The 24300-nt window shown below is 61.5% G+C and overlaps 2 protein-coding genes across 3 annotated transcripts; both read right to left on the bottom strand.

Moving 5' to 3' along the window:
* Positions 1-775: 775 nt before the first annotated feature.
* On the bottom strand, positions 776-10327 carry HCN2 (hyperpolarization activated cyclic nucleotide gated potassium and sodium channel 2; the record flags this gene model as incomplete). The annotated part of the gene is made up of 8 exons (XM_080633994.1): positions 9760-10327; positions 5022-5445; positions 3901-4062; positions 2899-3117; positions 2559-2705; positions 2051-2291; positions 1770-1934; positions 776-1674 (listed from the first exon to the last, which is right to left on the bottom strand). The coding sequence occupies exons 1-8, from the start codon at positions 10206-10208 to the stop codon at positions 776-778; spliced, it is 2706 nt and encodes a 901-aa protein (XP_080490120.1). The 5' UTR covers positions 10209-10327.
* Positions 10328-12040: 1713 nt separating this feature from the next.
* On the bottom strand, positions 12041-24289 carry BSG (basigin (Ok blood group)). Of its 2 annotated transcripts, XM_080633979.1 has the most exons (8): positions 24167-24289; positions 18641-18797; positions 16771-16859; positions 16379-16506; positions 15906-16179; positions 13772-13796; positions 13125-13195; positions 12041-12825 (listed from the first exon to the last, which is right to left on the bottom strand). In XM_080633979.1, exons 1-7 carry the CDS (start codon positions 24255-24257, stop codon positions 13138-13140), a joined length of 822 nt encoding a protein of 273 aa, XP_080490105.1. In that variant the 5' UTR covers positions 24258-24289; the 3' UTR covers positions 12041-12825; positions 13125-13137. The 2 variants fall into 2 exon arrangements, with proteins under 2 accessions (XP_080490105.1, XP_080490106.1); XM_080633980.1 differs by lacking the exons at positions 12041-12825; positions 13125-13195 and having other exon boundaries at positions 13253-15644.
* Positions 24290-24300: the final 11 nt, after the last annotated feature.

The following is a 24300-nucleotide window of genomic DNA, read 5'->3' as shown; positions in this document are numbered from 1 at the left end:
ATTGCACAGGATGGGCTGGAGGGGAAGGTGGACGCTTGGAGTGGGGCCCTGGCCCGTGGCTGCACAGCTCCAGGGCCAGGCCCCTCACTCGCTGCGTACATTCAACGTGGAAGGCTCCCCCCTGCACACACACACACACACACACATACATGCATACATACACACACACATGTCCCTACCTGCACACGCGCCCTGATACACACATGTGCCTTCTCCAGCCTCAAAGCTGGGTCTGGCTGTGGGGCAGCCCCAGGGTTTGGGGGCCCAGGCTCCAGCGTCTATGGGGGCAAATGGGCTGTTTCCCCCCTCCGCTGTGCCGTGGGGCTGGGTTTGGGGGCAGCGTGTTTGTGGGGTGCTCACAAGCCTCAGGGCAACCGGCCCTCAACACCCTCCCCTCCAACTTACCTCCAGTGCTGGACCGTCACCCCTCGCCTCGGGGCTGTGGAGGGGAGCAGGGACAGGCGCCGGGGGCTGCCTACAGCCCCAGGGAGGTGTCCTGCGGATGCACACACACAGGGATGGATTCAGGTCAGAGATACCGTACACAGAGCTGGTCACGGGGATGGTGCAGTGGCTTCTATGGGGCGGCTGGGGGGCAGCGGGGCATGGGGCCAGACTTTGGTCGGGGAGTGGGGCTCAGCCCGGTGCCCCTGCAGTGGTTTGGGGGGGGGGGGGGGGGCTGTGCAGCGGCCCCGTTGCCCACCCCCGGCACTCGGTGCTCCCGGTCGGGCACGGGGCGAGGCGGCGCTCGGTGCCCCGCGGGCGCGCTCGGAGGTCACAAGTTGGAAGAGAGCCTGGACTTGGCCGGGTCCGTGTCGGGCGCGGCGGCCGCCGAGTCCTGCGGCCCCGCCAGCGCCGGCTGCGACGGGGACCCCCGCGATGGCGCCGGGCCCCGCGGCGCTGCGGGGGGACCGGGCCCCGGCGAGGCGGCAGCCGGGCCCCCGCCGATGGAGGCGCAGGACTCGCGCGCAGAGGCCGGGGGGCTCTGGGTGCTGCCGGCCCCCGGCCCGTGGGGCAGGGAGGGCTGCGAGGCCGAGAGGGGCCGCGAATCCTGGCTGAGGCTGCTGGTGGGCAGCGCCTGCGTGCTCTTGTGCGCGGCCAGGCGCTGCGGCGAGCCGGGAGCCTGCTGCTGGCCGAGCGAGAGCTGCGAGCCGAGCTGCCCCGGCCCCGCGCCGTAGGCGAACGTCCGGGCGGCCAGCGGGCTTTGGGTCGGCGGGCTGGCCGCGGCGAAGGCGCTGGTGGAGGCGGGCATGGCCGCGGGCTGCGCCGGGTCCTGCGCCGGAGAGGGGTTGGCGTGGGGCACGGGAGGCTGCGGCTGCGGAGGGGGGCTCTGCTGCAGCAGCACCGGCGAGACGGCGAAGGGGCTGGGCACGGCCGGCGCGTACTGCAAGCGGCGCATCATGCGGGGCGAGCCCAGCGCCATGGAGCCCACCAGCGGGCTGGCCATCTGCGGGCAGAAGCTCATGGCGACGGCTTGCTGGAGGGTGGCGATGGCCGAGGTGACCTGCGGCTGGACGGGGCTGTACATGGCCGGGTGCTGCTGCAGCTCCGCCTGCTGCACCATCTCCCGGTCGTACTTGACGATCTCCTGGATGATCTCGTTCTCCTGGTTGTTAAAGACGCCCGAGTTGAGGTCGTGCTGCACTTTGTGGAGCAGGATCGAGTTCTTCTTCCCTGCAGGGCCGGGATGGGAAGAGATGTGAGACCCTGTGTCAGGGTACGCTGAGCCCCCCCAGCCCCACATTGCCGGGACACCCCCGATGCCCTACCGATGCGGTCGAGGCGGTCGATGGCCACGGTCTCAAAGGCCCTTCGCATCATGGGGTACTCCTCCAGCACCTCATTGAAGTTGTCCACCGAGAGCGAGTAGAGGCGGCAGTAGGTGTCTGCGCGGACACTGGCCGTGCGCCGGCCCCGCGTCAGCAGGCAGATTTCTGGGGAGGGGAGAAAACAACGGTGTCAAGGACCAAACACCATCAGTGGGACTGGAAACGGGGGAGAACACGTTGTGGGTGCCCCAGTGCCTCGCACAGACCCCGCCAGCGCTCACCTCCGAAGTAGGAGCCGTCGGAGAGCTTCATCTCCTTGTTGCCCTTGGTGAGGATGCTGACCACCCCGTGCTGGATGAAGTACATCTTCTTGCCGATGGTGCCCTCGCGGATGATGTAGTCGCCCGGCTGGAACACCTCGAACTTGAGCTTGGTGAGCATCGCCGTGACAAAGTTGGGGTCCGCGTTGGCAAACAGTGGCATCGAGGCCACCAGCTTGCGGCAGTTGAAGTTCACGATCTCCTGCAAGGGAAGGACGTGAGGGGACAGGGGACAGGGATGCGGCTTTCCCTGGGCTGGCTCACACACGCAGGAGCCGCGGGTTTCATAGAATCGTGGAATGGTTTGGGTTGGAAAGGACCCACTTGGAGCTGCAAAGCCCTAGGAAGAGGTGCTCAACCCCAAGCAGGAGCTGGTGGGACCCCCTCCACTGCGTGAAGGCCCTCACTGGGGGTGGGACACGGTCAGTCCCCATCCTCACTGCAGCACCCTCGCCCCTGGGGCCCCCACCTCGCGCAGGGGCTCGTTGAGCTCCCCCAGGATGCTGTCCTCATCGAACATCTTGCCCTGGTAGCGGTGCTCATAGTAGTCGTGGATCTTCTGTCGGAAGTCGGCGGGCAGCTTGTGGAAGGACATGTACTGCTCCACCTGCTTGTACTGTGGGGAGAGGCGGCCTCAGCACCCAGCCGGACCAGGGACCCCTCACCCATGTCCCCCTCCATGGGGCTGCTCCATCTCCATCACCCCATCAGATGCTGTCAACCCAGAGCCCTCGCCCTGCGGCTCTGGGAGGGGATGCGCTGGGCGGGCGCAGGGCAGGAGCCGTGGTCCCCATCCAGCCCGGTCCTACCTTCTCCTGGTACTGGCGCCGGGAGGAGTCCAGGGACTGGATGAGGGCGGTGGCGTGGCCGATGAACATGGCGTAGCACGTGGCGCCCACGATCATGCTCAGCATCGTCAGCCAGATGTCCGTCATGCTCTCGGGCGCCTGCTTCCCGTAGCCGATGCACAGCATGTGGCTCATGGACTTGAAGAGGGCGAAGGAGTAGAGCTCGCTCCAAGAGTCGTTCTGCAGGGACAGGGGTGCCTCAGCCCTGGCAGGGGCTCAGCTCCTCCTCGCACCATAGGCACAACCAGGGGCTGATCCAGGTTCTCTGCTTCCATCTCCAGGGCTCAGCACCAGGATTTGTTTGGTTGTGACAGTCCCCCCCTTGCAGGTGAGATCCAAACAGACCCAACGCCCGGCTCCCTTCACATCATTTTATGCTATGGATTTCTTCCTGAGCTGATCAAAAGCTCAGTGAAGCCCCTGCGATATAAACGCTGTGATGGGACCAAGCTCCAGGTCTGTGGAAGCCCTGGAGTTACTGCAGCTTGCTGGGAGCACCTGGGGCAGGAATTCCCCATCCCAGCCTCATGCAAAGCCAAGAGTTCCATAGAATCATGGAATGGGTTGGAAGGGACCTTGAAGCTCATCCAGTTCCGATCCCCCCAAGGGATAACTTCCACTTTCCCCCCCAGGAGCGAAGCAGCCAGGGAAGGAGAAGGGCGAGACACTGAGGAGAGGAAGAGGAGGAAGCCAGAAAGGGAGCACGGAGCGGAGATGGAAACGCTGGCAGACCAGGACGAGAGGGATGGAGGGAGAAGAGCCCTTTGTAACAGGGCTGAGAGGGAGCAATTAGAAACAGGGCGCATTATTTATTAATAGCAGCTTTGTCACTAATGAGCAGGAGAAGGCGGCAGGGGCTGGGGCAGAGATTCCCTGTCAGCATCTTCCACCCGCCCGGATCGATCCGCTGCTCCCGGTCAGTGCGGAGAGGCCAGAGGCCACGGGGATGGGGCCGGCACTCACCACCATCCCGTTGATGGAGACCCAGCAGTTCTGGGGGAAGTCCTGCAGCATGGGCACCAGGAACTGGAGGCAGCCGTCCCAGTGGCACAGCAGCAGCATCATGCCGATGAGGTTGATGATCCGCATCACGGCGCTGGCCAGGTCGTACGTCATGTGGAAGATCTGCGGGTGGGGGGCACAGGATGAGCGCAGGGACCAGCTCCCCCCCCGGCTCAGGACACAGACCCACATGGTCTGAGCTGGAGCAGGCGCTGGCAGCGGATCCCTGAGCTCCCTATTTATATCCAGTGGCTGCCGCCACGCTGCCGCCTGGGAAGCGCTAATGGCTGCAAGCATGGATGGGGATAAGGCAGCGCTGGGCGATGCTCAGGGAGAGCCAAGTGCTCCCAGTGCTGGGAATGGAGCGGGGCAGCCCCGGGGTGGTTCTGGTAAAGAGGGTCCAGCCTTGGGCATGTCCCTTCCCCACTGTGGCTGATGGCAATGGCCCCTGTGGTAACCCAGGGCTGTGGTGGTCCCAACAAGATCAGAACTTGGCTGGAGCAGCTCTGCTCTGGGGACAGGCTGGGAGCTGGAGAAGAGAAGGTTCCTGAAGGGGAGACCTTAGAGCAGCTCCAGTGCCTAAAGGGGCTGCAGGAAACCTGGAGAGGGGCTTGGGACAAGGGCCTGTAGGGACAGGCCAAGGGGAATGGCTTGAACCTGCCAGAGGGGAGACTGAGCTGAGCTCTTAGGCAGAAGCTCTTCCCTGTGAGGGTGCTGAGGCGCTGGCCCAGGGTGCCCAGAGAAGCTGTGGCTGCCCCATCCCTGGCAGTGTTCAAGGCCAGGTTGGACACAGGGGCTTGGAGCAAGCTGCTCTAGTGGAAGGGGTCCCTGCCTGGGCCCTCACTGCCCTCATCCCTGGAGCTCTCCTTGCTAAGTCCCATCTAAAAGTGGAAAGGGCGCAGAGCCAAGAGCCCAGCAGCGGATGCGGCCACATCCTACACAAAGGCAGGTCCCCTCGCAGCCCCAAACCCCATCCTTCCCATTGGCACCATGGGCAGCCCCCAGACCCTCCCAGCTCCTACTCTCCCCATCCAGTCCTGGAGGATGGATCCCCGCAGGGCTGCATCCCATGGGATCCTCACCTCCTCCCACTGGTGGATGTAGCGGATGAGGCGGGAGAGGCGCAGGAGCCGCAGGAGGCTGAGGATCTTGGTGAAGCGCACGATGCGGAGCGCACGAGCGGTCTTGTACACCTCCGAGTCTATGCCCTTCTCCACAATGAGGAAGACGTAGTCCACGGGGATGGAGGAGACAAAGTCCACCACAAACCAGGTCTTGAGGTACTTCTTCTTGATCCTCTCGGGGTCCAGGATGATTTCCGTGTTGTCCTCAATGACAATCCCTGTCCGGAAGTTCAGCACCAGATCCATCAGGAAGAAGGTGTCGGAAACCACGTTGAACACGATCCAGGGCGCAGTGGTCTCCTCCTTGAAGAAGGTGATGCCCACGGGGATGATGATCAGGTTGCCCACCATGAAGAGCAGCATCGTGAAGTCCCAGTAAAACCTGGGGGGGGGCCAGCATGGAGGAGGGTGTCACCGCAGCCCCATCCCATACCCACTGCAGGGTGCTGTCACTGTGATGCCACCTCTCCCCAGGGACCACATCCTGCTCCACCATACCCAAACTGCCCCGGGCCTGGTCCTGCAGCCCAGCACAGCCTCTGGCTGCGGTACCAGAGGGCAGTGGGTGCAGGATGATGCCAGGGGCTCTTCCTGCTGGAATGGTGTGGCCAGAGGTCAGCCCTGAGCACCCAAACCCAGGCAGGTCCTGGGACAAGGGGAGAACGATGCCACCAACACCAGTGCGGGACAGACCCTCCCTTGTGGAGCCTGTGGGCTGGGGAAAACCCCACCTCAAACCCCGGCACCGCTCGAGGTGGTGGAGGCAGGAGGCGCCAGCGCGGCTCCGGGAGCAGGGACCCGAGGATGGGGACAGAGACCCCGGTGACAGCCGCGGCCCCCCCCAGCGCGGCTCCCCCATGGCGGGGGCTGCAGGTCGGACCCCGGCAGCGCGGCCTCAGCCGCCGCAGCTCCCGGTGCAGCGCATCACGTAGAGCTGCAGCTGCAGCGCCCGCAGCCCCGGGCAGCCGCTGCCTGCTCCTCCGCTCCGCTCCTGCCTCTCCCCGTCCGTCCTCCTCGGCCACCGATGCCCTTTCTGAGCATCTGCAAGGTCACGGCAGCCCCATGCCGGTGGGATCATGCGGAGGGGACCCCGGCCGCCCCTTTCGGCATCGGCCTGGGGGGGGGGGGGGCAGAGAGGGGGATGCTCCTCAGCACCACGCACACAGACACGCAGGACCCTTGCCCGTGTGTCTGTGCTGCCGCAGGCAGGAGCCCCAGGAGCTGCAGGGTAACGGGCAGGGGCTGCCCTGGCCACGCTGCCATGGACGGGGCGGACGATGGGGCCACATCCCGCACACAGGAAGGGAGGATGGTTCTTTCCCCCCCCCCGTGCAGACTAGCGCAGGACCAGAAGGAGCATCCCCGCTCCTGACCTTTCTCCAATGACACCTTCCCATGTGAGCCGTTGCCGTGGCAACCGCGAGTGATGTCACCGCTGCACAACGATGACTTCACAGCCGGGGCTGTCTCCAGGGTACCCTCAAATCGCTGCCCCCCGTGACCCCCAGCATCACCCCCAGGCAGAGCCGCGGCTGGGGCTGCCCCACAACCCCAATGAGTGCCAGGGGCAAAGCTCAAACCACAGCAGCCCCGGCTCCAACCCCTTTGCAATCTGGCTCGGCCAGGGCAGGATTTGGGCTGCTCCTGATCCCCCCCGACATACGCAATGGACACTGCGCGGTCGCTTTAGGGACCCGGGTGCGATGCCAACGCTTTCCTCCTTGGAGGGCAGCGTGAGCACAGCAAAACGGATCCAATCCAGGCTACTAAAAATAGCTGCAAACAAATTAATGAGGATCCTCAGCACCCTCTCGCTTGCTTCTGACCCAGTTGAATGATGGTGATGATGGCAGAAGATGCCCAAAGCCTCTGAGAGCCAGGGCTGCTCCATCACTCCCCTTCCCAGTGATCCCATGGAGGGGGCATTGAGCTGCCCAAGACCCTGCTCTGTAGGAGATGTCCCCAAGGGCTGAGCCCCTTGGGCTGCCCAGCAGGATAGGTGTGGGACCAGTGCGGGATCAGTGTGGGATCGGTGCGGGATCAGCACTTCACAAACTCACACTGAACACTCAGATTCAAAAACGAGGTCGTTCTTAGAAGTGGGTTAAGAAGCCAACAAACAGCCGAAGTTTGCCGGAGCCAGGCAAGCATCCCAGTACAACCAGCGGTGCTGAGTGACTGGTGCTGGAAAAGCCTTTTACCTTGTGGGGTCCCTTAGGAGGGGCAGGAAGGAAAAAGCCTTTGGGAACTGCTCAAGGGCCGGAACCTTCCCAATCCCAGTCACAGCCTTCCTCCCTGCTGAGCATCCCCCGGGTCTGACTGCCCCACACTGGTGCCGCAAAGGGGTAGAACAACTCCTCAGCACTGGTAACACTGGGACCAGCAGCAGCCACAGGGAACCACAGCCACCCGGTCCCGCTGCTCCTTCGTGGCATCATCAGATTGGTGGCACCATCCAGGCAGCGGCAAAGCCCCAGAAACCGGTTTAACACTGGATGAGGAAGGCTCTGGCCAAGCAGCACTGGAGACACACGCTCCGGATGCGGCTTCACCCCCAATTCAGGTGTGGGACCTGCTCTTGTGTGCACAGAAAGGGATTGACCGTGGATGTGGCGCCACAGCTCCTGATCCCACCCCAACAGAAGTGATGAAGAAGTCAATGCTAAGCTGGGCATTGACAAAGACCAGAAGCAGCAAAGACAGAGAGGATGACCGTGCACAGCACCCAAGAGGAAGCAGCACCATTTACCAGGCCTCTTTTATCAGATTTGTGCCTCAGGATCCCCACCAGCCGCCCCAAGCTGCTTCCCAATAATCCCAGATTCATGTAAATAGCAACTTGTGTTCCCGGAGCCAGCCTGCCCCTGAATTGTGCAGGAATAACAGCAGTGCCGTGTCCAGGAGGAAACAGGATCTCTAAATGAGACCGATTATGAAATGATGTCACATATGCAGATGGGCAATGATTTCCTCTTCAGATGGGAAAATGGGTTTTGCCAGGCTGGGTTCCTGCTCCGTTACCATTAGGAGATAAAGAGGGGATTATTTGTGTAAGGCAGGACAATGATGGACACACGTCCCCAGCGCAGCTTCCCCGGCACCAGGCATGAGCACGGAGCTGATCCTGTCCCTGTGCACGTTACTGGAGCCAGGCGATGCCGATGCCGGGGCTCTGCCCGCAGCTCCTCCCCGCTGGGCAGGGAACTCTCCTACGCCACTTGCAGCATCAAAACACGGGCAGCGGCTCTTCCCCAATGGGTTTCGAGTCCTGGCAGCGCCTCGGGAAGGGATGGAGGCAGCGCGGGGCAGGCGGGCACGGTGACTCCCCAAGGTCACCCCGGCGGGGAGCGGAGCTGCTGCAACCTGCGGGAGCCTCCGAGGCCTCGCTCCCACCACGGGCTCGCTGCAGGGAGGCCCCGCTCTCAGCAGCACCACGGGCTCTGCCGCCGGGGCCGTGGCTCGGGAAGCAGGGCAGGCTCTGGCTCTGGTGCCGTCACCGCGCTCCCGGCCTCCTGCCCTGAGGAGCAGCATCCCCCGGCTCAGCAGCCCCTGCCTGGCACTGCCACGTCTGCTCCTCACCCCGGCTCTGCAGCAGAACCCGGTGCCCAGAGCCAAGGAGGGGGCTCCGAGGGATACCCCCAGCGGGTTGGTTCCCTATGGCAATGCCTGCCGTGAGGGCGCAGGAGCCCTGGGCAGCTCAGCCCCGAGGGGAGGCCTCCGGCTGCTCCTGTGGAGGATCAGCCCAGGAGCTGCACATGAGGGTGGGAGCAGGAGGTGCTGGTCCCTGCTCTGAGCCCGCTTGGCCGATGGAGACCCCACCACCTGCACCGGGGACCCCTGTGCTGGTGGGGACCTGAACAGATCCCAGGGTCTGGCTCAGCAGCATCCCCACACCAGCACCCAACAACCCCTCCTCGAGCCTCCCCAAGCCATGCATCAGAACAGCAGCAGAACGATCCAGAGCCGAGCCCCTCGTCCTCCCCCAGCCGCTGTCTAAAGACCCTCCAGGCCCTTTGAGGTCACAGGGCCAGTGGCCCCCGACGGCTGGTCACCAGCGATGCCAGCAGGGTCTTGGCCACCTATCCCTCAAGGTGCTGTGCCATGGGCCACAGCCGGACGAGCCAGGCATCCTTTCCAGCAGCTTTCGTGGGATTCGGGAAGCATTTGCCCCTCCTGAGCTCCCCCAGGGCTCAGGGAAGGAGATGGAGCTGCAGAGTCCTCCTCCCCGGCTTTGCCATTCCTCAGCTGGAAGCCGCGCGGGCTGGACCTGGAGGACTCCGCTCCTCTTGGGAGCGAGCTGAATCCATCCCCAAACTCCCTGAATCCTAAGGACAGGATCAGGCCTCCCTGGTTCTGGGGCGGGAGCTTCCGCAAAGCTCTGCCTCGGCAGCAGAGACCGGCGCGTCCCCAGCCCCGGCTGGCACCTTCCCGGGGGCTGAGCCAAAGCCCGGTGCGGCTCTGCAGGGTCCGTGCTAGGCCCGGGGGACGTCGAGGGGGTGCGCGGGAGGCACCCCCTGATCCAAGCAGAGGGCTCCGGGCATCCCGGCTCCCCCGGGGAGGGGGTGCCCGGCCGCCAGCCCCTCCCCGCACGCACCAGCATCCGCGCTGCCGCCCAGCACAGCTCAAGGTGCCCTCGTCCGGGGCCCGGCCCCGCTTCCCCGGGCCCCCCCCAACCCCGTTCCCCGCCCGGTCGCACCTGAAGTCGCTGTAGGGGTGGATGATCCAGGCCCCCGCGGACTTGACGCGCTCCTGCTCCCGCTCCACCGCCTTCTGCGAGCCGAACATCCGCAGCGAGAACTTGTTGACGCCGGGCTGGAGCATGGCCCCGAACTGCCGCTGCATGAAGCTGGCCTGACTCCCGCGGGCCTCCTCGCCCGCATCCTCGCCCGCTCCCTCCTCGGCCGCCTTGGCCCCGCCGGGGGACCCGCTGCCGCCGCCGCCGCAGGAGAAGGAGACCTTGGGCTCCCGGGGCGGCTCCGGGCCGGGGCTCCGCGGCGCTTCCCCGCGCCGGCACTCGCCGTTCGGGGACCCCTTCCCGCCGCGGCCCCGCGCCCGCCCCCCCGCCGCTCCCCCGCCGCGCTTGGCCGCATCGGCCGCATCCTCCTCGGCCGCCGCCGCCGCCGCCTCCCCGCGGCCCGCCCGCATCCTGCCGCTGCCGAGGCCACCGGCGGCCGAGTGGCGCCCGCCGCCGCGGCGGGGGCGGGCCGGGGCGGGCCGGAGGCGGGCGACGGGGCCGGGCTGCGGAACGGGCGGCTCCGCAGCTCCCCCCGCCGGTGCGGTCCTCGCCGGTGGCACCGGCGGCAGAGGCAGCCCCGCTGAAAGCCCTCCCGTATCCGTGCGCCTGCCCCGGGGCGGCTCAGAGCGGCCCGAGCGCACCCGTGCGCTGAGGACGGAGCCGCACGGACCCCATGGTCGCCCCCATCCCTCTCCCCTTGTCCCGAGCCTTCTGCACCGAGCCGGCCGCCCGAGGTGGGCACAGGGGATGGAGCCTCCGGGCTGGCACCGCAGCACAGGGCGGCTCTCGTGTACCCCAGCAGCCGCAGACAGCAGCGGGACGGACACCTTCGCCAGACACAGCGGGTGCGATGCTCGGGGTCAGCGGGACCAGCCCCTCCTGCCCCTGCCAAGGAACGAGCAGCTCCCGCTACCGGTATCCTCGAGCACCGTCGAGCGGCCGCACACGGGCCCGGGGCCGGCCAAGCGCCGCTCGGGGTCACGGTGCCTCATGGACAACGCGGCCGGTGGCACCATCTGCTGCCCACGGCCCAGAAGCGCAACCGGATCGTGCATGAGTCCCGCTCCCGCACCAGCCCCGCTCCGTGCCCGGGGAAGGGGAGCACCCTCAGCGCCTCCACCGAGCCTCACGGGAGAAGACACCCCAAAAGGGGCGCTCCAGGCCCGCTCTGCACCAAATCACCCCCTGCAAGGGGAGAGTCCTTTTCTTCCAAGCCCAGTGCTGGCCCCAAGCCTGTGGAGCAGCCCCCGATGATCCAGCACTGAACCGAGCTGGAGCCCCCAGAGCCAAGAGTGAGGTGGCATCTCAGGGCTCACCCCGAGGCATCACGAGGCTGAGCAGAAGCCCCGCATGAGCTGGGGACACCCGCGCTCGCCATTGATGGAGATCTTGTTCACCCCATCCATGGCAGTGCCGCAGGGGAGCAGCAGGATGCTGCTGCTTCATCCCTCCCCAGGCTGTTTTTTCCCCTTCCTGCCAACCAAGAGGCACAAGCGGTGCTTTGTGCTGCAGCAGAGCCATGGCAGGCAGGACCCATCATCCTCATCAAGGAAATGAAGCCCTGCATTGATTTCTCCCCAGGATGGCACCTGCCAGCACGAGGCCGGCTCGGAAAGCTTTGCATAACCCACTTACACCGCACAGAGCCCGAGCTGCTGCAGCAGGAACAGGCAGGAGGGACCCAACACCACGGCTGCTGCCACCTCACCACTGCCACGCTCCCCAGCTACCCCTTTGCAGGCAGGGAGAAGGCTTTGGCTGCAGCCTGAGGCTTCAAGGCCATAGACCAGGCTCAGCCAGGGCAAGCAGCGACTCCTCATCAGCCCACAGCCATCCCTGCTTCACTCCAAGGGCTGGAGCTCCTTTAACAGCAAAGGGACCCCCTCTTTCCACATCCTCCATCCTCTTCGCAGGCACCACACTGTGCACAAAGGCCTCAAACCTTTCTGCCCCAGGAAAAAGAACTGCTTGGAGCATGTCCTGCAAAGGCTCCTTAACCCCATGGCCACAAGATGCTGAGTAACCCACACGGCGGGGCAAAGGGACTGCCCTCAGCACCCCTCCAGGCACTGCAGAGCAGAAAGCATCGCTCATCCCCTTCACAGAGGGCTGAAAGCCTCAAGCTGCACATCCAGGGTGATGAGAGCACAGCGAGAGCTGGCACCAAGCTGAGACACAGCCAGGAATGAGCCAGGGGATCAGGCTCCAACCAGCAGGGAAGAGAGCAGAGGCCAGGCAGGGATGGAAAAAAACCAGAGAGGAATCATCTTTATTTGTGTGTTAACAGAGGGAACAGCGCGCTGCTACCCAGCACTACAGGCATTAGGCTGCACGAAGCACTCGGCTGCTCTCGCTCCTACCTCACAAACCACAACAGCTCAAGCACAAGAACACACGCGGTTAAAACTGCCCCCAGCCCCGCTGCAGCACGGGGAGAAGAGATCCGAGCCCACCCCACAAGTTCACAGCCGTGGTACCCATCCGTGCCCAACGCTGCCTCCCAGATATTGAAGAGCATTTAAGGAAGCTCTGGAGAAGCCGCTTGGAATCACCACTTCCACACGAGGGAAAGGTGCAGCCTTGCTGCCGGCGATGCCCCGGCTCAGCTCCGGTCATCACCAGAGGAGCTGCACACACAGTGCTGCACCTTCAGGTCTTACCCCAGCTCTAGAGCACTGCAGTGGGGCCAGGAGTGCGGTCCCTGCTCTTCCCAGAGGTGAGGAAATGATGTTCTCCTACCCACCCCCTGTACCAACAGCAAGACACCTAAACAGAGACAGGCAGTGACTACCAGCAACAAGGGATTTACATTTACAGGTAGAAAAACCCTCCCACAACTCTTTAAAAAAAAAAAAAAAACAAAGAAGAAAAAGTGTATTTTAGGTTCTACAACTGCAGTTTCTTTAGGAAGTGAAGGATCTGCGCTGTGAGGATGCTCGGGGGTATCTCCTGCTGCTATTTTACCCCCCGACAAAAGGATTAGAAGAAAACAAAGTTGTCCAGATGAGTTCTCCAGCTGCACATCACCTGCGGGGAGAGAAGGCAAAGCCAGTGAGAACACAGTGGGACCAGTGAGGCTGTGCTAGGGGAGGGTGATGGAGCGGTGCAGGAGGGAGGCTGTGGGCTGGGACTCATGTCCTGCTTGAGCCTAGGGTAGGAGTTATCCCACAATCCCGACTTTCCCATGCTTTAGGAGTCCAACGCTGTCTCCCCTTGGCTCTCTGCTGCTTCCAGAGCCCCAGGGCACACGCAGACACTCCAGGGCTCCAGGTTACAGCCCAGCCCAGCGGCCCTGCGCTGCGGTTCCCCCCGGGAACGGCGCTCACCTGGCCCCTGCTCTCAGTTGGCGTTTCTCTGGCGGACGTTCTTGTCCTTGTGGTTTGTGGCATTGCTTTTCCTGGGAAGAGAGAAGGGGCAGTGAGGGGAGAACCGGGAGGAAGCCCCGCTGCTGGGCACAAGCTCCAGAGCAGGGAGCAGCTGCAGCAGAGCCAGCAGGATGCTGGGGCATCACCAGCAGAGACAGGGATGTCCTTGTCCCACTCAGCGCTTGTCAGGCCACACGTGGAGCACTGGGGTGGGTTTGGGGCTCCGCTAACACAAAGCAAGCCGTGGCCAGGCTGGAGAGGATGCAGAAGGGCCACAAAGGTGAGCCAAGGACTCAGCGGCTCAGGGGAGGCCTTATCCCCATGTTCCAGTGTCTGAAGACTCCCTTTTACAAGGAGTCAGATGGGAAGTCAAATTGATGTAATTCAGGTCCAAAAGATGGTCAAGAGGAGATGAGGTACCAGAAGAGTCAGTTTTGAGGCACGGGTGCCATCTCCAGTTCAGTGTGGTTTATACACAGGGCCCATTCAATGAACCACAGAGGGGAAGCCTCCCAAGCCAGAGTTATTCCCACACCAGCCAGAGCACATTCCCTGGATGGGATCTGCCAGGACAGGTCTGGCTAAACAGGAAAGAGGCAGGTACTTACAGTGGTGCAGAGCCTCCATCATCATCTTCACATTCCACACAGCATGGAAGAAAGAAACAACAACCAACATCAGGGAAGGGCATGGAAGATGGAATCTCTGCCACTCTGAAACCCCTGGGGGCTGCATTCCAGCGAGCTCACTGGATTCATTGGATACCATTGCCCCAACAGGACTGAACCCAAAGGGCAGCTCAGCCCCAGGGCAGAGCAGGGGGCTACTGCTCCCCAAGCTGCTTCTTGTCTAAGCTTAGGCAAGGCACAGACTTAGACATAAGCTGCTGTTACGCACAGGGCAGAGGTTGGGCTCGAGGGATAACGAAGTCCCCATCACCCCTCTGCTCCTGAGCACAGCTCAGGTCTGAGCCCGAGGCATGAGGCAGACCTGAGACTGCCCCAGGAGCTAAAGGGAAGCATCCGGAGAGGCTCGGAAGCAGCCCCATGGGCCGGTAGCGTCCATTTGGCATTCCCACCCTGTGCCTCCCCAGCAGAGCAGGCAGCTCCTCCCATCCCCAGTCCTTACAACTGGGAAAGGAACAGATCCACTGGGAGAGGCTGCCACTGAGCTACCTGCTGCTGCCCCTCAGATGGTTTCCCAAAGCTCAGGCTTCCACAGCCAAGAGGAGGGGATTCCGCAGAGGATGTTCCAGGACTGAGGCTTTCAGCAGCGTTTGGTGGGATCAGGAGGACCACATTCACACCACAGCCCTGCTACACTGAACAGCACAGCAAAGAGAACACCTCTAGCACGTGCCAAGCCTTTCACCAGCTCCTTGCAATCTGCCACCCCCCAACAGAAGGCTCCCCATCATCTCCCGCACAGCCCTCAAACAGCACCGAGCTCTGAAGCATCAGGACCGCCCTCGGCACCATGATCTGCAGGGAGCTGGTGAGAGGACAGAGGCAGAAACAGGGCTGGAACTAGCTCCTACTTACCGTGTGAGGTGGCACCAGCAGCAGAGAAGGGAAGAGTGGAAAGATAACACCAGCAAGGATATCACACCCTACACAAGCACCTCTCCCTACCCCAGGTAACAGGGAGCAGCCAATTCACAACCACACACCCTGAGAAGCAGCCTTTGAGCTCTTAAGAGGGGCAAAGCTACAAAAGCCCTTGGGGAAGAGCAGCACTTTACACCAGGGACGTGTAAAGCTGTGTGTGTGCTTGTCAAGGGGGTGTGATGCTGTATCCCCATTCACAAGTGCTTGGGAACTGAAGAGCTCTGCCCAAGGACACTTCAATATACACACCCCCTGTCTTTGTGTCCAAGCATCTGCTCCAGCTCTCATGGGTCAGCACTGGACATGGTGCGGACCAGGCTGACGCCATCAGAAGCCAGATCACTCACCACACACAGGCTATAGATGGGGTTGGCACGCGAAGATGCAGCTACATCCTTAAGGCATCTGCCTCCCACCCGAGAGCTTCAGAGGGAGAAAGCATCTGCTTGTAAAACCACCTCGAGTGGAATTCCCCAACCCCTGTGGTCAGGGCAGGGCTATTGGGGTATTTCAGTCCCTCCCCTGCACCTCACCCCCACGTCTGTCCCCCTGCAAGGGGCTGACCCAGCAGGCAGGAAGGAGACCAACCCTTTACACCTCATTGTTAAGTGGATCAGATAAGGCAGGAGCAGCTGGGCTCACACAATGCAGATCCTTACTGATAAGGAAAGGGAGGAGCCGGCATTTCCAGAACAGATTAAAGATAGCACCGGGCTCCTCCAGTCAGGATGTGTGGATCTAAAGGTCCAAAACAGACCCCTGAGCTGAGCCTCAGGGCCACAGTCCCCGGCTTCTGCAGCACCAGGAAAGCCTCTCCCACTCCTTCAGAAACCAGCTCCTCCAGAACAGGGATAACCCAGGCCTGCTCCAGCGCCTGCAGAACACAGGGGCACCGTGAGACACAGGGTCGGGCTGATCCCCACGCATCTCCTCTCAGCCCAGCCCCAAAGCACAGCTTGCTGAAGGCCTCTCCGACAGGGCCACTGGTTGCAACATCGCAGCTCAAGCAGCCTGATAAAGACCACCCCGGTTTACAAAGGATGCTCCGAGTTCTCTACAGGAACATTTCACCTGCACCTTCCAAGTTCCTTCATCTCCCCGTAAAGATTTAACCCCACCTCCAGGCACCCCTTACCATCAAGAACCTCATCTGGCTTCCTCCTCTTCTCATAGATGAAGATGATGGTGACAAGAACAAGGACTTCTGCCACGATGCCCAGGAAGGGCCAGAGCGCTGCGAGGCGGCTGCGGACGCGCAGGCTCACCGTGGCGCTGCCCTGCCCATAGGCATTGGTGGCATTGCAGTGGTAATCACCCGAGTCCTCCTCAATGTTCAGCTTCAGGATGCGTAACTCCGTCTTGTTGCCACTGGACTTGATGATGTAGCGCCCAGAACCATTGATGAGGGGCTGGAGGGAGGGAGGAAGACACGGTTCTCAGGGCAGTGCTGACACAAGGGGAGATGCTCACTCCCTACGCGTGGTCCTACCACTGCCACGGCACTGAGCAGCCTGCTTTGAAGGAGCTGATTCCGATGGAATGAGGTCCTCTGCCCCTTTGCTGGGCAGGAGGAGAATGGGAGAAGGAGCATCAAAGCACGACACTTACCTCTTGGCCATGCTTGTACCAGACCCAAGAGGTGACAGGAGGGAACGATTTGCACTTGCAGACCAGCACCCCTGTGTCCCCCTCGTTGCCATGCTCGGACTTCTTGTACACTGTCACTTGGGGAGGAACTATGGCAAGAGAAAGAGAATCCAGTCACTTCCTTGAAGGAAACGCACAGGTTTGTATTCCCTGGGCACAACCAGCTCCCCAGAAAGCTTGGCTTTGGTCAGTGGGTCTGGTCCCCTCAATTGCCCATAGAAACCCTGAGAAAACCGAGCTGCTTCTGGTAGCATCCTTTGTGAGGAAGGGCTAGAAGAAGCTTTCCAAGAAGATACCGAAGTGCGGAGGGGGTCACAGCTTCCCCACTCAGGCCCAGGAGCAAATGAAGTTACCTGAGATATTCAGATATCCTTTTATCATGGGGTTTGTCTTGTAGACACACTCATAGACACCAGAGTGCTCTTCCATCTTCCCCTCGATCCTACCAAAAACCAGGAGAGCGCGTAAGCATCCAGCACAAGCGCCTTGCCCACAAAGAGACCCCAAAGGCCAGCCCCACACACACAGGCATCGAACAGCATCAGCAATCTCCTCCATAGGTGATTTGCCCCATGGAGAGCTCGCCATGCACCTCCAGCCTCTTCTCTTCACAGACACCAAGTCCAACATGGGTCTATTAAATCAGTGACGACTGAGACCTCATGGGCTTGTGGCCTGGATCCTGGAGAGCAGCAGCTTTCTCTTCCTACCCCAAAGCCATCAGGGCCTCTACTTCCACACTCTTCCCTCTTCCATACAGACCCCAGGCCGAGCAAAGCCAACAGGAGTATCTGAAGGGGGCCTACAGGGATGCTGGGGATGGACTCTTCATCAGGGACTGTAGTGACAGGACAAGGGGTAACGGGTTCAAACTGAAACAGGGGAAGTTTAGATTGGATCTAAGGAAGAAATTCTTTACTGAGAGGGTGGTGAGGCACTGCAATGGGTTGCCCAAGGGAAGCTGTGAGTGCTCCATCCCTGGCGGTGTTCAAGGCCAGGTTGGATGAGGCCTTGGGTGCCATGGTTTAGTGTGAGGTGTCCCTGCCCATGGCAGGGGGTTGGAACTGAGTGATCTTAAGGTCCTTTCCAAGCCTGACTATTCTATGCCTATGATCTGAATGCAGCACAAGGGCTCTCACTATGCTGCACACCTCGTGGAAAGCATCACCCCAGCCTCTACAGAGCCAGGCAAGGAGCTTTGGACCACAGATCCCGAGGGAGGCTTTTCTTCCCATGGAGAAGGCCACTGGAACACATGGCAAAGCCGGGGGGGGAAAAGCCACCCAGGCTGGGTTATTCCAGCCGGATCCGAGCTCAGCGCTAAATCTCCTGTTTTCCTTCTGCAAAGCTGCTGCAATGAGCTTGAGTGGATTACGCTGCCCCGCAACAACCACCTCATTCTGCAGCCTGGGCCCGGCTGCTCCAGGGAAGGGGCAGCGAAGTTGGAGCCCCAGGGCTGGCCTGGCACAAGGGGCTGTTTGTTCCTGGGGCTGTGCGTGATTGCTTCCCACTTCCCAAACCCACTCAGCTGAGGAATCGAGGTCACGCGAGGGAGGCTGGGTTATAAATACTTTAATCCTTGTTCAGCTCCCTGTTGCTATGGGGAGCCGGGCACGTCGGCACCGCCACACAAAGGGATGTGATGCCTCTCCAGCTGCTGGAGCAGAGCCAGCCAGGCCTCACTGTAATGGGAAGGGAAAGCTCACTGCACTGCTACAATGAGCCTGGTATTCCCATTACATACACCCCCCCCCCCCCCCCAAAGCAGCTCCTCAGCGCTGACCCCAACTGCAGGCAGCATCCCAGCTTGTCCCACTGGAATGGCTGGACTTCGGAAAGGTACAAACCCCCCCAGGGCAGGGACAATGGGAAGTGCTGCCCAGCTCTGGCACACTGGTGTCAGCCCCAGCCATGCTGCACATAAAGCAGCAGAGCTTCTTGCTAAGAGGATAATTCTGGTGTATCATTTCCCCTTCCTCCTCCTCCTTTTTGCCCCTCTTTTCCCCACCAAGGGGAAAACACTGGGGCTTCCCAACATCAAAGATCCCTTCCAACCTCCAGAGTCAATTCTATGATTCCAAGAACTTGTATTACTTTAGAGTTTAAACCCTTCCCTTTGCAGCAAGACCACAGGCATTCAGTCAGTTGATAGGAACCATTAACTGTAAAGAAAACCCTGTGCCCGTGTTCAGATCCTTATCTGCCCTTGCTCCTGACACTCACGTGTAGCTGGTGAAAACGCTGGTGTTCGCATCCATTTGGAGGACCTTGTCCCCGTGCATCCACTCGTGCCCCTGGATGGGAAGATACTGCCCAGTCATGTTGCAGGCCAGGACCAGCTTCCCAGACACACTGGTTACTTGAGCTTTGATGTCTGGACCTGCATGCGGAGACAATTCCATTGAAGTCAGCACACGGCATTCCAGAGGAGATGCGCCAAGAACCTTGGATGCAAACCCCACAGCTCCTCATCTCTATCCCAGCTTCCACTTACCTCTGTCAACAGTTTCCTACCAGAACTGACAAGACCAGCAGAGGAGACTCAATAACCAGGCACTATGGGCCTGATGCACCTCGGGATAACCCATGGGAATCCCATAGCCTCTCCCACCCCGAGCGGGATCGCTGCCTTGTGTCCTGGGGGATTCCAAGCCCCCACTGCCCCTACAATGGGTGCAGCTCCAGCAGAGCTCAATAAGCAATGGGAAAGGTGGTACTGGGAAGGGCAGGGTACAGCTCTGCTCCTCTGAGCCACCACAGCACCCACCTCGCAGGACCTGAGCAGGTTTAGACCCCCTCCAGGTAACATAACCAATGAGCCCATATGCGAACAGCACGAGCATCATCTGATGCAGCCCAAGAGGGTCACAGTTCGAACACACAGAACCATGACTCCGGAAGGTCCTGGGCCTCCACGTGCCAAGCAGCAGTCACTGACCCACGAGATGAGTCAGGCTTGTGGGTGGCAGTCCAAGAGCAGCACCTCTCCCCAGCCCTGCTGCACTACGGCTCCTGCTCTTCCTCCCAATGCATTTGGCTCTTCCTCCTCCCCAGACTCCCCTGGAGGAAGGTTCTGCTGGAGTTGCGCATTCCCCGGCTGAAAAGACTGCTCTACCTCGAGCATTCCCGGTCTGACCTTAACAGAACATCCAATTCCCAGGTTTCTCTAGCTCCGAGCAGCCGCCCATCCCCTCGGAGCAGAGGGAACGCGGTCGCTCCCACAGGACAAGCAACTTCCCCCTGGGCAGCGGCGCACACGGACACGGCCGTTCAAAAACGGTTGCACCTCAGGACACCCAAAAAGCAGGATTTGCTCCCCACCGCTTGTCCGACCAGCAAGGAAGCGAGCGGGAAGCACGGCGGGAGCAGCAGCTCTATGAGCTGCAGGGAAGGTTTCTCAGTGGTGGGAAGGGCAGAGCCTCCCACAGAATGGAGACTCTCCACTCTACCAAGGCAGCACCAGCACTCGGAGGCACTCGGGACTAAGCGGTGGGTTCCAGGTCTTTGGCTCCTCGGCAAAGGCGCGGGATGGGTTTTGGTTGGGCAGCCACAACCCTTTTTGAGCAGGGCCATTTCGGGTTAGGTCACAGCGGTGAGGGAGATGACAGAGGGTGGGAGCCTCTCGGTTCTACAGTGGGAGGGTGAGGGGAGCTTTCGGGAGCCACAGGACACGGGTGCAGGGGTGAGCATGGCAGGAGACTCAAGACACCGGTGTCCCAACAAGTGCCAAGGCCTCGCGGTGGCCACTCACGTTCGATGACAAACACGTTCGCCTGCGAACGGATCCACTTGACTTTGGGGCTCTTGGACAAGTGGTTGCGGTCGGGGTCGTTGCTGGCCCGGCACTCGTACGTGCCCGAGTCGTCGCCGGTGAGGTTTGTGATGGAGATGGTGCTGGTGGAGTGCAGGTTGTAGGTGGCGTTGATCCTGACCCGGTCCTGCCGTGCTCCATCCCAGAGCTGAGCATAGGTCTCATTGGGCTCGTTGCCCTCAAACCACCACTGGATCTCGGGGATGGGGGTGCCAATGGCCTCGCAGTACAGCTCCACGCTGTCCTGAGTCAGTCTCTTTTGAGACAGCGGTGACTTTATAAAGCCAGCTATGAGTTGAAGAGGTATTAGTGCAAAGTGTTAGTGCAAAGCAAGAACCCCCCCGCTACAAGCAACACGCATTCAGCCGCCGAGAAGGGGCCACGCGCGCTCTTCGGATGGGTACAACCCTTCCTTCCTTCCCTCTCTGCTGAGCTCTGCCCAGCTCAGACAGGGCTCGGAAGGTTTAAGTGTTGCATCTCCAGCTGCAAACCCAGGACACACAAACCAGGACGTGGAACTTGCCGCTACCCAGATGAGGACCCCCCCGGCCACTGCAGTCACACAAGGGGCAGCATGGAACGTGCTGCATCTCACACTGCAACGTATGGGGAAGGGTGAAACATCCCGTCATACAAACACTGAAACCATAGAAGCATGGAATGGGTTCGGTTGGGACCTTAAAGCTCATCCAGTTCCAACCCCTTCCACTGGAGCAGCTTGCTCCAAGCCCCTGTGTCCAACCTGGCCTTGAACACTGCCAGGGATGGGGCAGCCACAGCTTCTCTGGGCACCCTGGGCCAGCGCCTCAGCACCCTCACAGGGAAGAGCTTCTGCCTAAGAGCTCATCTACTCCCACCTTTTATCCCAGGCAGGGCAGCTCTGGTGAGGGAGATCAGCAATAATGAGATCAGAGGCGTGAGGAGCACCCGCAGGCTTCAGGACTGCAGCACTTTGCTCCCGCAGCAAGAGGCTGGGGGGGGGCGGTTCAGCCTTGGAAACCATGGTCCAAAGGTAGGTGTGGGCCTGCACAAGAGCGAGCTGCTGAGTTCTTTGGGCTCCCAGCACTGTGGTCACTGGGAGCAACCTGCTCCAACCATGACACGGTGCTGGGAGAAGGGCAGGACCCAGGGGAGCCGTTCCCAAGCGGGCAGAAAGGAGGCTCAGGCAACAGCGCTGCAGGAAAGAGCAGCATCCGTGGGTCAAGGGCACGGACGTGAGGAGCTCAGGGGTAAGAGGAACTTGTTAAGGTCACGCCACGGGCGCTGCCTACGCTTCAGATGCGCCCACACGGGTTTATGGGGCATCCCGCACGTGAACGCCATGAGGAATCACAGTTCCTGGGGCTCCCCAGCCCTGGGTCACACCGCGGTGCCCAGGGAGCCGGGTTTGGGAGTGAACGTGGGGCGTTTCGAATGCCTGAAGAGGTTTCAATGAGAAACCAGGATTTCAACCCCAAGTTTGCTCCAACTCCAGGAGAATACAGGTCAGGCTGCAAGGCACATTCCAGAGCCCTCAGTAACTCAGTGCCGCAGCTCTCAGGGGAACAAATGAGCTTTACATAGGAAAAACCTTAAAAGGCTGGAAGAATAAGCACGCCTGGATGAGGAAGGAGAGACCTAACCCCATCTGCCACCAAGGCACGGCCACTGACTTCAAAGGGGAGGTGATGGAGCTCCAGAAGTCCTTTGGGGGTATCAGCGCTTCCCATCTCCAAGTTCCACCTCCAGCAGCAGGGCCCTGTGCCCAGGCAGGCTGTTTTACACCACAGGCCTGTAATTAAACCCCCTCATTTTGAGTACCCAAAGAGCCTTGTAAAGCCCCGTCCTGGTTTCAAACAGGATCTGGTACAGATCAAGGCTTCGGGGTGGTTCTGCGCAGCTACAAGGTGATTGTTGTTTGCTGACAGAATGAGTCGCTGCAAGGTTATTTGCTCCCAGTTAGAGGGCACTTTGTGCGGTTCAGACAGGCTCAAAAGCCTGGGCAAGCAGGAACAACAGCGAGTCCCGTTTGCATTCCCTTGGGATTAACACCCCCTTTTGCTCCCAACATAAAGCCAAGCGCTGGGAAAGGCAACCGCCTCCGAGCGCAGCCACTATCGACCTGCTGGAATCGATCAGAGCTGCTCCATCTTTTCCCAAAGGGGGACGGCGATGGAATCAGCTCCCAAACCCCGGCCATTCCACAAGGAGCTCCCCTCCTCCTGGGCACAGCGCGGCAGCGGAGGAGCCCCACGGGCCACAGGAGCGGATAACGCCGTCCCCAGTCACCTTCAGACTAAAAACAACCTCCCCCGGGAGCAGAGGGAGGAGCCCGCTGGTGTTCAGTGTCTCTGAGCCCTGCCCCAGGGTTCACTCTCCTGCCGGGCCTGACCTTTGCTTCTTGGCCTCAGAAGGGGCCCCGAAGCTTTTTGCCATTTCCACTAATAGCTGTAAACCCCACTCTGGCACCAGCGGCGGACCCAGCCCCAGCACAGGTCAGAGGCAAGTGACTGCAGGCAGGGTTCCTTCCCCTGAGGGCACGGAGCTCAATCCCAGCCTGGGTTGGGTTGGAAGGGACCTTAAAGCTCCTCCAGCTCCAACCCCTGCCACGGGCAGGGACCCCTTCCACTGGAGCAGCTTGCTCCAAGCCCCTGTGTCCAACCTGGCCTTGAACACTTCCTTATATCCAACCTGAATCTCCCCTCCCCACGCTTCCCTGCGTGATTGAGTTACCAACAGCCGCGATGCTGCCATTTAAAAGGACCTCGTGGAATCTGCTCCATAAACCCAAACCGAAACCCTGCTGAGAGGTAAACCCCTCACTTCCCAGCCCCGCACACTGCTTTACTTGTGCCATCGGCATCATCGCACCCAAAAGCCCTGCAGCCAGGGCGGGACCCACGTTACACAACCAATGGGCCTGTAGGGCAGCAATTCCTTCCGAGGCAAAGCAAGGAGAGAAACAGCTCTCCCATGGCAGCCCATTGGAGAGGGGGATGCTCCGGGCAGAGAGCAGCCGGAATGCACCGTTTTCGGTTGGTTTACCCCCAAAATGCGATGTTTAGGAGGAGGCAGCCCCCACCCTCCCGCTCTGCATCAACTTTGCCACAAGGAAACCCTGGGATGGGCACTTCGGTAGCTCGGGATCCTCCCGCTCTTTCACCTCCAGTCTTTGGGGCTTGGCACCGAGACCACAAGCAGGCTGCGCATTCCTCAGCACGCAGGGAAGGATCCACACGGAGCAGGCAGGCACAGCCCACAACGCGCAGTAAAACACCTCCACACCGGCCCCTCCTGCACCGCGGCTGAATCAGCGGCCGCGGAGCCCTCCGGGCTGTGCGTGCCCAGGCGGCCGCTCGCCCGCGGCTCCTTTGAGGCGAGCTCCAGGAGCGCGGTGGAAGCCAAGCGCCAGGGCAGCGCATGGCGCATCCCGGCTCGCTTTGGGATCAGAGGGACCCAACAAGGAGCTCCCGCATCCAGCTTCCAGCCGCACCGCAGAGCGGGCCCCGCGGCCTCGGCGGGGATTAGAGACGTACGGGCCACGGGGCCAGCGTTAGGGCTGTAGGGCCCGGAAAGACGCTACTGCTCCGTAAGCCCCGAAAACGGGAGAAACGGCTGCGAGCAGGAAATCCCCCCCTTTACCCTACGGGAAAGCACGGGGGCTGCCTCCACCACCCTTTCGCTCAGGGGTCCGGCTTTGCGCATTGCGCGACCGCGGAGAACCGGCCCCACCGGAGCCTGGAGACCTCCGTTAGCGAGGCAGAGCGGACACCGAGCCCGGGGCTGCCCCCATGGGGCCCCGCCCGCCGTGCGACGTGCCGGCCCGCAGGGCGCCCGCTCGGCTCCAGCGCCGCTCCGCCCCTCGCAACGCCACCGCCTGAGCCCGCGGCGCAGCGCGGAGCCCCGATCCCCGCCGAACCGGGCCTCTCCCACCCGAGCCCCCCGGCCCCGTCCCGTACTTGTCCCCGCGACGCCGGTGGCCAGCGCGCCCAGGAGGAAGAGGAGGAGGAGCAGAGCCCGGAGGCCGCATGGTCCCGCCGCCGCCGCCATCACTGCTCACCCGCGCCGCACCGCCCGCCGCCCGCTATAAGCC

The sequence above is a fragment of the Psittacula echo genome, assembly GCF_963264785.1.
Source record: "Psittacula echo genome assembly, chromosome: 24".
NCBI classification, from domain to species: Eukaryota; Metazoa; Chordata; class Aves; order Psittaciformes; family Psittacidae; genus Psittacula; species Psittacula echo.
Note: the sequence above shows the minus strand (reverse complement) of the source record. Positions and strands in the feature narration are given on the sequence as shown.

Excerpts from the sequence above, each read along its gene's own strand:
- BSG (XM_080633979.1), bottom strand. The coding sequence starts at position 24,257 with ATGGCGGCGGCGGCGGGACCATGCGGCCTCCGGGCTCTGCTCCTCCTC. Across the intron at positions 16,507-16,770 it reads AGGATATCTGAATATCTCAG|TTCCTCCCCAAGTGACAGTG; the intron begins GTAACTTCATTT and ends CTCTTGCCATAG. Across the intron at positions 13,797-15,905 it reads GCCAGATGAGGTTCTTGATG|ATGATGATGGAGGCTCTGCA; the intron begins GTAAGGGGTGCC and ends TGGAATGTGAAG.